The following is a 12897-nucleotide window of genomic DNA, read 5'->3' as shown; positions in this document are numbered from 1 at the left end:
TATCTGGTCCTGCCACATTTCAGATGGAGCAAGATACCTCTGAATCTTGCAGCAGAACTTACAGAGTTCATTTGACTGAACAGGATTTTTCATCAGTAGACGTTTCCCACAAGGCTGAGAAACTCTTATGCAATGGGGAACTGAATCAAGGCAGGCTCAAGAGGAGGAGAAAGAAAGACAGAGAAAAAAAGATATAAAGTAAGAGAGGTGGAGGTTAGATGGAGAAATCAGAGAGAGAGAGAGAGAGAGAGAGAGAGAGAGAGAGAGTAAGAGAGGGAATTTCATTGCAAGTTGAAGTTGGAAGGAAATCCGGAGTCTGCTGGGTTTTTCCATCACTGGAATGACTTTTACTACAGGCATGAGTGTATGAACTCGAGTTTAGGAGAAGCGACATCTGACATGAAGGCAGTGCAGTGCAGATGAGGAGTCGACAGCCATTAGTGGTGAAAGAGGGTGTATGAAAGTTGATGACAGATGTAGAGTTAAATGAGGAGGACAGGTTAGGGAAGAGAAGAAGAAAAGATAAAGGTGACAGCACTTTACCTGCTGGAGAATGAAGGTTTTCATAGCAGCAAAGATGAGGGGCGGATTACAAAAAGGAAGCACAAAGACACAGCACTAACCCAGTCTAGAGCCGACTCTTATGGCTACAGAAGAGGTTTCATACACTGCAACTCTGTTCACAATATAGATCTCCAAAAGAAACGGTTAAACAATCTTTGCACGTTTAGTTATTATCTAAACTCTATGAAGTCTTCTGAAGACTATGGCAAACATTAAAGTCGCATTCTTGAACCTGCGCAAACTGTGACTCCTCCTCCAAATCATGCATCTGAGGAAACAACGGCAATCTAAAACTGAGCTGATCGATTAAATCTTCAAAAACTTCTCAAAGCTGCTGATGCCATGCAGAATTCTATACCCCTTCCTCTATGCCTGATAAAAACCGTGTGTTGTCTTGATATCTTGATTTAGCTAATAAATAGAGCATTCGTTAACAGGTTAGCGCTAGGCTAAGCTATTATCTTGCTAACGGAAGATGCAAACACAAAGAAAGGGAAATGTTTTTAGCTTTGGTAATACAGTTTTATATGTGAATAATACAGGGATTTCGACAGATAGTGATACTTATTTTCATGTTATAACCAATAACTAGATGTTATTAAAATTATATAGTATTTGTTCAAATAATAACACTAAAAACTAAAATCGATCATTTAAATTGCTAATGAATGTAGGGATGACTACATTGTCATGTAGAGTATGAAAAAGAGGAAATTAACAAGCACAATTAAATAACACAATAACTGACTGATAAATAATACAAAGTCATACACCATAAATCATAATGATTTTCTATTGATACTTATTAGGCCTGAATAGAGTGCCCATTAAAAAGCCCATTGTCTCAGCCGATGAAATGGCTGTTCAAGGGGGACAGGATTCTGCAGGCATATAGGATCTTGCTCCTTATAGGTTTTACGTTTTATGTAACATCTCATCCCCAGACGGTGCATTAATGAAGCAACAGCTAAAAGTATGGTCCCATATCTGTCTTATATATAACCTCTGCTCCTGAAGCCCACACACGTCGTTCTGACCGCCACATTGAACACTACTGAACGTGATAACTTCTCTGCTCTGCATGTGACTGAGTTACTGCTGTGTCGCGTACAGGCCTAGAATCAAAATGGGGGTAATTACCAAACTCCTCCAGGACAAAGACTCCTTTCACTGTATTGCACTTTTTAATGTGACTCAGCTCTATGAAAACCTAAAAACAAACAAAAAACAAACAAAAAAACAACAGGACACACTGTTACCAACTCAATCACACACTTGTGAGAAAACAAAACAAAAAGTATTTTTTGAAGAGATGACAATCTGGACAGTTAGTAACTGTAAACTAGGGAGAAACGGAGAAAGAACATGATAAGCAAGCTGTTGAAAAGCTATCAGAACTAAAATATGACTGCACAGAAAGAGAAATTTCCATGTTGACAGAATTACATGGGCCTGTGACGCAAATGGAGAGCCATGAACGTTTCAACACCTGGGCAGCATTATGGGTCTTCATATTCTAGAGAGTAAAAATAAGCCCAGATATATATATATATTTTTTGTAATATTTGAAATTGTATTAAATTAATAAATTCAACAGCCTAAGTCTCAAGAGTCTTGCTTTAAAGAGAATCACTCTGTATTTACAATCCTTGTCTGCACTATTCAGTATGACGTATTCTTGAGGCACGGGAGACTTGTATAACAGATGTATTTTTAAAGCACTAAAGAGCTAATATGAAACTGAAGCTGTGAACATTTGCACTAAAAGTGGGAACAAAATCATGGCACTGATCCCCTCTACGTGCTGAAAGGGCCCATGCAAAGACATCCATGGAAAATTCCATCATCATAAAAAAAAGACAAACAGACACACAGACGGACCAAAAAGGAACCAATGAGAGAGAGAAAATAATACAAAAAGACATTAAAAAAATAAGCAAACAAAAGTGACGTCTGCCAGAAAAGCTATAGAACAAGGAAAAGAAAGAAAAAGTAAAAGTAAATGACAATGTTGTGCTAAAAAGCAAAGACTGCAGAGGTTGTGTACCTTCCGCTCCTTGCAGGGGGAGAGAGCATGGGAGAGAAACGGTTTGGATTATTATTGGACAAAAAGAGCACAAAACACCCTCTGGTGCTTACGAGCCCACTCTTACAGGATTAAACTACAACCGCTGATTCCATCCAGAAAGAGCAAAGTCTTCTTACATTAACTGTTAATATCTGCCATTATGTTTATGTTAGTTTTGAAGCCCTGATGTGTTCCCACCCCATTACCCTCCATGCCTCCTCCACCAGCAACGAAGACCAGCTCCCTCACACATGCCTACAGCCAAAACAGAATAGTGCCAAAACCATTACAACACACAACTACACTACATATATTCTTTTTTTGAGTTTTCAACAATGCTGAACTCTTTCAAGATTACTTTATTTGTCCCTAGGGACATTTGTCTTGGACATACAGGCAAGTTATGTAGCAATCTGTAATCAAGTAACCACAGAGAGGCTATATGTCATAATGATATATTAAAGGGATAGTTCAGCCAAAAATGAAAATCCTATTATCATTTACTCACCCTCACATCATTCCAAATCTGTACGCATTCCTTTTTCTGAAGAACATATAAAAAACTGTTTGGGCTTCCGTTGACTTCCATTGTATGTACAAAAATACAATGGAAGAAAATGGGAATTTAAACAGTTAGGTTACAAACATTCTTCAAAATATCTTTTCAAATGTAGCACAGAAGAAAGCAAGTCATACAGGTTTGGAATGACATGAGGGTGAGAGAATGATGACAGAATTTGCATTTTTTGGAGAACCAAACCTTTAGGTCATTACAGCATCTGAAGACTATGACCTAGAAAGACCCTGGCAAAAAAAGTTAGTATGTTAGAATGAAAATAAATGACCCGCTTAAGGTTTACATAGTTTGCTAGATCATTCCAGTCTTTTCCAGAGTATCAGCGTTACGTAACTACGGTTTTCTTTTTTTTTAGAAATACGTTCAGAAATACACATCCGACAGAAATGTCTTTACACATGTGCTTTATGAATAGAAGCGTATCAAGAGACAAATTAACCAGGTTAAATGATCGCAGAACAGTGGTATTAGGTCACAGAAGGCGGACATATGCTCTCAATCACAAGACATATGCTCTTAATCACAATCACAAGTAGCATCTATAAAATCAGGTTTATTAAGAACTAGTACATGATGGTCTCCCATTAGAACTGATTTAAAGCATATTTTTATATACTTGGTTAAGTATACAACTAAACCTCCCTAAAGTGGTTTTAAATTAGAAAAGTATTCTTTAAACCTCCCCAGCGATGTATTTTGTACATTACTGCTTTGAATATGTTTTGCACAAGGTTCTACTTCTTACCTCTGGCACACCACAACAAACCGACATCACACCAACACTCACATACCGTAAGGACCAGAGCTGGGCACTGTGACCATTAACACGTCATACTAACACACACAGCGGGTGGAATGTTCTGACATTTGAAAAAATAAATCTCTGCTTGTGATTTAAGCAACCCAAAAACAAACATCCAGCAAATAAAGCCAAACAACAACAACAACAACAACAACAACAAAAACAGCTATTCCTCTTAGACATTCTTCAGGAACAACACTTCCAGACATTGTTTAAAAGCTTCCAGATTTTCTTTTATTTTAGAGTTTGGATTTGACTGTGTATTTAATTATTTGGCACATATTTGTATTACTTTTAGTGTGTTGTTCCAAAAAGCTTCTCAGAGGAAGGAAGGCACAAATAGAAAGAAAGAGTGAGAGGAAGGAGTAGAGACATGGAGAGATGATGAGATGGATTCAGACAAGAAGTGGCAGAAAAGAGAAACGGGGGAATGTATGGATTGAGAATGAGAGGAAGGGTTGGTGCTGAATTTGGCAAGCACTTTGTCATGGTTACGATAAAGGCAGCACCTCCTACCTGGCTGTGCATAAATTTGAGGTTGATGCCTTCCAGTGTGACCTGAAGGAGACCACCCTCCCCTGTCTTCATGTCCTGAACAGGAAACTCGCCTCCCAACTCTGGACCTACACGCATAGGGAGGAAAAGCACATAGCAGTGAGACAAAGAGAGAGAGAAAGACTCATTTCATAAAGTTTATTCAAACAAGAAGATTTTATGTTTAAAATGTATGTTTATGTTTAATCTATTCAGATAAATTAGGCCACTTTTATTGAGATGACTGTCAAAAAGTGGCCCATTTAATCTACAAAGACCTAACACTACCAGTGCAAAACATTTGGGGTCAGTAAGATTTGTTAAAATAATACTTTTTATTCAGCAAAGACATTAAATTGTTCATAAGTGACAGTAAAGACATGTATAATGTTACAAAATATTTCTATATTAAGATATATATTAAAGTATATTAAAATACAAAACAGATATTGTAAAATGGCAATAATGTAACAAACTGCAACTGAAAAGACTTTGAAAAAATCTTACCAACCCCAAACTTTTTGAAGTGTAGTGTATAGACACACATTGTACCTGGTTTGATGCTTTGTTGTCGTGCAGCAGCACGCTCCATGCTGTCTTTAACACAGTAGTAAAGTTCCCGACACTGAACACCCAAAAAACACAGAAAGAGAGAAGTGAAGCACCGTAATTAAGACTAACGATACTGAAACAATACAAAATCTGTGAATTTAGAGTGAGAGTGTATGTGTGTACTACAGTATGCCTTTACATTGATGTGCGTCTCACCTTCTTAGTGTAGAACTTGTTAAGCTGTGTCTCTTGGCCGTTCCTCCTCCACAGACACAACACTTTGGTCTTGGGACAGTAAGTCATATTTATTAGCTTCTCATACCACCAGCGCTCATAGACTGTGCCAATGTTACTGCGCAAGACGATGCAGTCGTCACACACCTAAACACACACAAAGAAGAGGGAAGAAGGAATGAATGCTCAGTTACAACATTTCCATGCAGACAAGTTAAATAGAATAAAAAAGGAGGCATGCAGACACACAAAACTCATACCTCCATGAAAAATATGTCACCAGTTGTATCAGTCCCAGCATGCACAACAAATGTCTGCTTCTTAATGTGTCGGCTGCCACTTGGCCTGATGGAAAGCTCCCGGCCACTCTGCAACAAAACACAATCTGTCAATCACTCATCACCTGATTATAATATGTTTGGCTACTGGCTTACATGCAACAGCTGTAACTCTTCATCTGACCGGCTCTTACCAAATTTGTAAGGCGGTCCAGGACTTCATTGATCTCCTGACTGTGTGTGAGGCCGATGTGAGATTTCCCCATTAGACGCCGTACCTTCTTCCTGATGTCATTTTTACTGACCTACATAAATGGAGAAGTAATAGTTAGAGTACACCACCGAGCAAAAGTTTGGGGTCAGTAAGATATTTCATGTTTTTGAAACAAGTCTTTTATGCCCACCAATTCTGCATTTATTTGATTAAAAATACAGTAAAAACAGTAATATTGTGAAATAATATTACAATTTAAAAGAACTCATTTCAAAATGTTTTTATTCCTGTGATGGCAAGGGTGAATTTTCAGCAGCCATTACTCCAGTCTTCAGTGTCACGTGATTATTCATTGCCAATTTGAAACATTTATTATTATTATCCATGCTGAAAACAATTACGCTGCTAGATATTTTAGTGGAAAACATGTACACTTTGTTCAGGATTCTTTGATGAAAAGAAACTAAAAAAAACCCAGCATTTTTTTAAATAAAATCTTTTTTATTATACAGTGATCAAATTGACCAAATAAACGCATCCTTGATGAATAAAAGTATTTTTCTTTACAAATAAAAAATAGTAGCGGCTATTGGCACTAAGAGCAAATTGTGATAAATTCTATTTACACCATATAAAAGTAGCAGTTCTTTGCAATATGTGTAAATAGTAATTAGATGCAATTTATACTTTATTTTGACAGATACATACTATTTGAACCTCAGTATTTCTGTACATTGACACGATGCAAACAGAGTGTAAATGATTATATTTATTAAAATTATTACATAGATGCCACCTTAATGGGACAATAAAAGCCCTCCCTACACCTACCCCTAACCCTACACAATAAATACTTGTATTATTATTATTAAACCGTCATTAAGCACTTTTCTTCATTTTTATTTCAAGTAAATGCCTTTCCGACGTGATATGTGATGGGAAAAGGGAGAAGAGCAAGCTCGCAAAAGGCGGATTCGAACCCAGGTCGATTGCGTCAAAAGCTAGTTTCATGAACCTTACGCTCTACTGACTACGCCACTGGAGACGTTACAACACATCTTGTGTGGACCAAGAAGGAACTACTCGGCAGAGCTAGTCTAAATAACGCTTGCCAACAAGGCACGTTATTTGCACATAGACACTCGAGAAAAAAAAGAAAAACAAAACTCCTACTGAAAAGTTACGGATTAATTTCTTACCCCCAAACTGTTGATTTAAGTAAATGCGAAGGAATGAGAGTGAGTTTTTATATATACCTTCATCATAAGCATGTAGGCAATCATGTTGTGCAGGAGAGTGGCCAGTAGTCTGTCCTCATCGTCCTCCAGTCTCTTGCGGTCATGATCTCCCACAGAAAGATATCTAAGAGACCACAGCACGGTCATGTTTGGACAGCATAATCAAAATACAAAAGAACAGTTTACATTTGAATCTGAATCTGAATAGCATGACCAAAAAACGTATAGCTTAAGGCTCATTCAAACCATTCCAATATGTTGTCTTTTTCCGAGAGCGGAACATGTGAAAAAGAAACCAGTATGCATTGTGCCTTCATTAAGGTATGTAAACTTTTGAAATCAAACCATTCTGAATGATGAAATTCATATTGGGCTAGCCTTTTCCCCATTTTGTGTTGTTTTTGCTGCTTTCAATTCTGTGTGAACACTTCTGGAGGCACTTACAGAACACACTAACCTGTCAATCATTTCTTGTGGTCCCTGATCCATCCCCATTCCTTCCCGCTCCAACATTACGGCATCCAGGTAGGCATCCTCCCAGAACTGCACCTGATCCCACAGAGTAGAGCGCTCCTTACCTACACACACACACACACACACACACACACACACATTTTTACTCTTAACTTGAATAAAACAACATTTCAACAACTCAACATGCCAGCATGGATGTTAATTAAGGTAAACATCAGATGCTCAAAACCATAAAGTCACAAAACTAAAACAATTTGCTATTACACCAAAAACACCCTACAAAAATGACCACAAAGATAGTTCAAGCAAAGCCAAAGCAACTGCACAGCATGCTGTAATAAATAGAGCTTGCTCTCAAACCTTATGAAATTAATTTTTAACACAGAGTTAACACACGCCTCCATACATCTGCTTATTGTTTCAGCATTCACATTGTCTCAAGCAGCTTTTATCACCCCTCAATTTCACACAAACACATTCAATTACAAAATAAAATTGGCTTATCTGATCTGTCTGGTTTGTGTATTTTAATTCTCTTATGACATTTCAGGAAAAACCCACCATGAATGGACCATACATTCATGCAAATAATACCATGCACACACCAATACATTCAAATATTTATAAAAAAACAAACATGCTCCATACAAGGCTTAAACACACAGTCATAGTATGGATGTGAGGGAAGGCATGTAGTGTCTAATACTACAATCCCAAAATGCACACATCCAAAATGTCAAAGGTCAGAGTTTATCCATACTCAGAGAAAAGGTTTCCATGGCAGCATCCTCCAGTTGGTCCCAAACTGAGCTTTTATCTCGCCCTTTGTGGCATTAAATGAGAGGAGAAAAAAGAAAAAGGAAAGAGAGAGGGAAAAAGAGGAGGCCGCAGTGCAGAAGGCAAATAAAGTGTTAGAGTGTTAGAAGCAAAGCTGTGTGCTGTCATAGATATTCAAACTAATAATTCATCACATGCTGGTTAATACAAAAAGACTTGTCTGGAGCAAATTCACAGAGGACTTTACACAGCTCTAGTGGTCAGTATGTAAGCATGGTTTACAGAATAAAAACAGAATAAAGATTCTAGATAGTAATAAAGGATTATTTTGTACAGCAGACATGTTTTTACAAATGTTAAACCTTAAGATTATGAAAAGCAAACTGATAACCTTTGGAAATATCTTATAATTTTTAATTAACATGGAGCTGATTACAAAAGCAGAGAGAATGGACATTGAAGAAGAAAAGAAAAAAAAATGAATGAAAGGAACGGAATGCTGAATAGAATAAGAAGGAAGATTAAGTCTTACCCAGCAGTCCCTCACACAGGTAGATCCTCATGCTAAAATCCTCAAGGGGCGGTGCTGGTGCTCCCTTATTAACAGCAACAGGTCCCTTCACTCCTGGCTTCATCTTATGGGTCTTGCCCTATATGAGAAAAAAACGTTCAAATGTTTGGAGTCAAAAAATTTATTATTTTATTCAGCAAAGACACATTTATTTGGTCAACTTTTTAACAGCAGTATATAAACAAATAATAAAATATATATTTCATATATTCACACCGGCGGGACGACAACCTCTGCGTGACTTGTCATATCCATAAACAGAGTCTTCTTGTTCTTCCACAAGACGCATGCAGTTTTGTTTATTAACCGCTACAGCACTAAAAGTTACATAGTGTACCTTTAATTTGACATTGTCCTGTTTTATTACATGTGTGTATTATTATAACAATGAAAGTTTAGACGTAGTGCGGATGACTGAAACTAAGCCTGAGGATATGGATATGCAAGAGATACTCACGAACACAGAGCTGGTCGCAGGGTTGGTCTCAATCTCGCTGTCGGACAGTGTGCCACGGGACAGGTTGAGATGTTGAGCATGTCTTCCTGTCTGGCCGTCTCCAGCAGTGCTGCTCAGGTCGCTGTCCGCACCCAGCGTCTCACCTGAGCTGTTACTCACCTACAGATCCAAGGTCAGAGATCAGCAATAGTACGATTTTACGGATTCGTTTTTTACGGATAGTTCATTACAAAATCAAAAATGTTGCTTAAAATCGGCATGATTTTTTTCAGTGAAACAAAACAAAAGTTTGGGGTTGGTATGATTGTTTTTGAAAGAAGTCTCTTATGCTTAACAAGAATGCATTTATTTAAACAAAGATACTGCAAAAACAGCAATTTTATGAGATATTACAATCTAAAATAACTGTTTTCTATTTTAATATTTTAGTGGAAACCGTGACACATTCAGGATTTTTTGATGAAAAAGAAAAGTTCAAAAGAACAGCATTTATTTGAAACAGAAATCTTTAGTAACATTATACAATGTTATACATGTCACTTTTGATCAATGTAATGCATCCTTTCTGAATAAAAGTATATGAAAAAAATGTATTACTGACCCCAAACTTTTGAATGGTAGTGTATAAAATGAAAATGACCCAAATTACCAAAAGCTCAAAGCTTGAGCTGTATTCCATGTCTTTTGAAACTACACAACAGCTTTGTGTGTAATTTATTCACAGAAAAATGTAGTGTTGGATTTGAGTCCCCCTTATTCGAGTCAGAGTCGAGTCAGAGTATTTAACCAATTGAGTCTGAGTCCAACCAAATATTATGTACATCATTAAGTCAATATCTTAGGTTTTTGATTTAACATCATCTCATTAATAGTATCATGCTGAGCAAACTACAAGTCACCATGTAATGGAAGTTATGGCTGACTTGACATCAGTATAGTGACATTTCTGAGTGAAACAGCTTTTTTAATGAGAAAAACTATAGAGCAGGACTTGATTGTATCTGTCAATATAAATTCAACCGTAACCAGGTTATTTTGGTGAATGGGAACCGCGTATTGGGATCTGAAAAGACAGATCTGTTTTCTCTATATTTTGCAGCTGTGCATTTTGTGTGGGTGAGTCCTTCCAATGGCATGCAATGTGTATAAAGGTCATAGATCAAAATAACTTACAAAACTCACTACTTTCAAAAACAAATTATGGAGTTTTTGTCTACTGAAAGTTTTTTGGAAATATGTTTTGTCAGCCAAGCCATTTTAAATATACAGTTTATTGTATGAATCTCTGTTTTCAAATGAATTAATATTTTATTTGGGCTCTTCCATGCCTGCCTATATACACAAGCCACACCTGCATAAACCATATTTCCATATGAAAATGTAACAGTAAAAAGCTATAGCAATAATCAGTATATAAATTAAATAAATAAAAGAAAAGGAAATAAATAATTAAAAAAAAAAACGTTTTTACAAACCCTGATCAAAATTGTTTTTAAAAGCAGTCATTTTGATGTGAACTACTTCTTCCAAATGGTTCCCTGTTAGTTCTATACTAATGAAATACAAGAGACATTTAATAAAGTAATCAAAAGTAAAAATAAAACATTGCATATTCTACACTGTGTAAAATAAATATGAATTGATTCATATAAAAGTTACATTTAAATTTAAGTAAAAAGTTATTCAGTCGAGAGCAGTAAGTGATTTTCTCTGTCTTTTGTTGTTTGAGTAACAATAATAGACAACAGCAGGTCGGCTATATTAGGCTGCTGTCCCTTTAAGACCTGATGGACAGATCCAAAATATTGATTCCGATTGTTCCCAACGGTTTAGTTTCACCTAAGACGTAACCGACTGTGTTTACGTGAAGACCGCTACGTACCAAGACTGGCATTTTTGACGGTGTAGAATTTAGAAACATTAGGACGTGAAAGCTGCACCACGGGTTTCGGGTGTATGCAAGAGTGCAAGTACCAAAATCAATTCTCTTTCCTGTCTTATTGCTCTTGAACAATTTAAAATTGCTTGAACGTTTAAACTGGCAAGACTTAAAAACACATGATGCACTACTGACACAGTCGGGCCAGTGACATTTGCATAATTTGTCCAGAGCGAATTTCTCCAACAGCGCTGGACTCGGTTGCAATCAGAAATTTTTTTTGAGTCCAACTCTACTCCAACTCTAGAAAATCGTATTTGCATTCAGAACACGTGTAATATAGTGTTATTGTATGTATGAGTAGTATGGACCACTTTTATGGTCAGTGAGACTATTCCCCCGAAAATCTCATTTTGTGGTCTATAGAAGAAAGGTAATCATCAAAGTTTGAAATGAATAGAGGGTAAGTAAATGATGACAGAATTTTCATTTTTGAATGAACTATCCATTAGCACAAACAGAAAGTAACAAACTTGTCTATAATGCAAGAAAGAAAGACTGTAAAAGCTGTAAGACAGAACTGTTTGTGGGAACTACATCTAATTTGGATACACAGAAGTGTATCAAAGGGAAAGGATGGCAGTGTCTCTGCATTGGCCGTGCCCTACCACTGTGCTAGCCTCTGAGTCCTGACTGGTGCTTCTCGTCAGAGCAGGAGGCTCGGAGCTCGCCAGGGACTCCGTATCACTCTTCTGGAGAAGGGACGAGCAGGAAGAACATAGATGAAACAGGCCAATGATAGCAAAATTAAATAGACACAGTTTAAAGATTTATATTAGACTTATATTGTGATATTAGGTTAACACCAACCTGTGAGCCAGACGTCACACTGAGGCCACTGTCAGCACTGATCTGTGATTTCTTTTCATCAGTGTCTCCGCCTTCTAGACGCTGTTTTGCTCCATCGGCCCCTGTATAAAACATACAATCAGCTCTTCCATTCATCAACTCTCTGCACTGCATTCCAGGACGTCACATGACTAACAGTGAGCTGAAGCCATCTCTGTTCTACAGAGCGACAAGAAAGTTATCACCAAGGGGAATAATGCCATTTCAGCCGGCTGCCACTCATTAGACTATGCAGAGCAGACAGACAGAAACAAATAATGCTTGTGGTCATATTGGGGAAACTCACAGAAGCAGATCAGCTGACAGTGGGCAAGATCAGTTCATACACAGTAGTGCTAGATATCACAGACACACAGACAAAAGCAGTCACACATGCAGGCAAACACAGTCAACCAATCGGACAGGAGGAAGCTTCAGATGCTACTAGCGCACTCTTAAATGAAGAAACCGATATTTCGCTGGCAAACCCCAACTTGTTCAAAACTTATTCCGCTGTACGAGGCATCAAGACCAAAAATATTGTACTTAAGCTGTACTCCAAATCTTCCACTCTAAAATTTGCCAAGTGAAACAGAATGCATGTGCATATGATCTTTGAATCTCTTTCAAAACTCGACTGAAGAAACTAAATGAAATCTGGCATGATTGTAGTTTCTCACATCTCATAGTTGCAAGTATAGTAACTATAAGTAAAATGAGGTGGAAAACCAAAGACAATGCATGCCTTTGTTCAGTGACCGTCATTGAGAAGTAACTGTTAAAAAAGAAC

The 12897-nt window shown here is 37.3% G+C and overlaps 1 protein-coding gene across 15 annotated transcripts in view; it reads right to left on the bottom strand.

Moving 5' to 3' along the window:
• The window catches only part of madd (MAP-kinase activating death domain), a 72198-nt gene that overhangs the window by 4930 nt on the left and 54371 nt on the right, over positions 1-12897 (bottom strand). For 8 of the 15 annotated variants that reach the window (XM_079810493.1, XM_079810479.1, XM_079810488.1 and 5 more), the window contains 12 exons: positions 12090-12190; positions 11888-11971; positions 9341-9499; positions 8845-8962; positions 7519-7639; positions 7080-7185; positions 5804-5914; positions 5592-5699; positions 5314-5478; positions 5098-5170; positions 4528-4634; positions 1705-1774 (listed from right to left, as the gene is read on the bottom strand). In XM_079810493.1, the coding sequence (XP_079666619.1) occupies positions 1705-1774; positions 4528-4634; positions 5098-5170; positions 5314-5478; positions 5592-5699; positions 5804-5914; positions 7080-7185; positions 7519-7639; positions 8845-8962; positions 9341-9499; positions 11888-11971; positions 12090-12190 (1323 nt within the window). The remainder of the gene's footprint in view (positions 1-1704; positions 1775-4527; positions 4635-5097; positions 5171-5313; positions 5479-5591; positions 5700-5803; positions 5915-7079; positions 7186-7518; positions 7640-8844; positions 8963-9340; positions 9500-11887; positions 11972-12089; positions 12191-12897) is intronic. The other 7 variants (XM_079810486.1, XM_079810490.1, XM_079810485.1 and 4 more) reach the window with 3 other exon arrangements.

Source organism: Gobio gobio (genome assembly GCF_949357685.1).
Source record: "Gobio gobio genome assembly, chromosome: 2".
Classification (NCBI taxonomy): domain Eukaryota; kingdom Metazoa; phylum Chordata; class Actinopteri; order Cypriniformes; family Gobionidae; genus Gobio; species Gobio gobio.
This window is presented reverse-complemented; position numbering and strand designations above follow the sequence as displayed.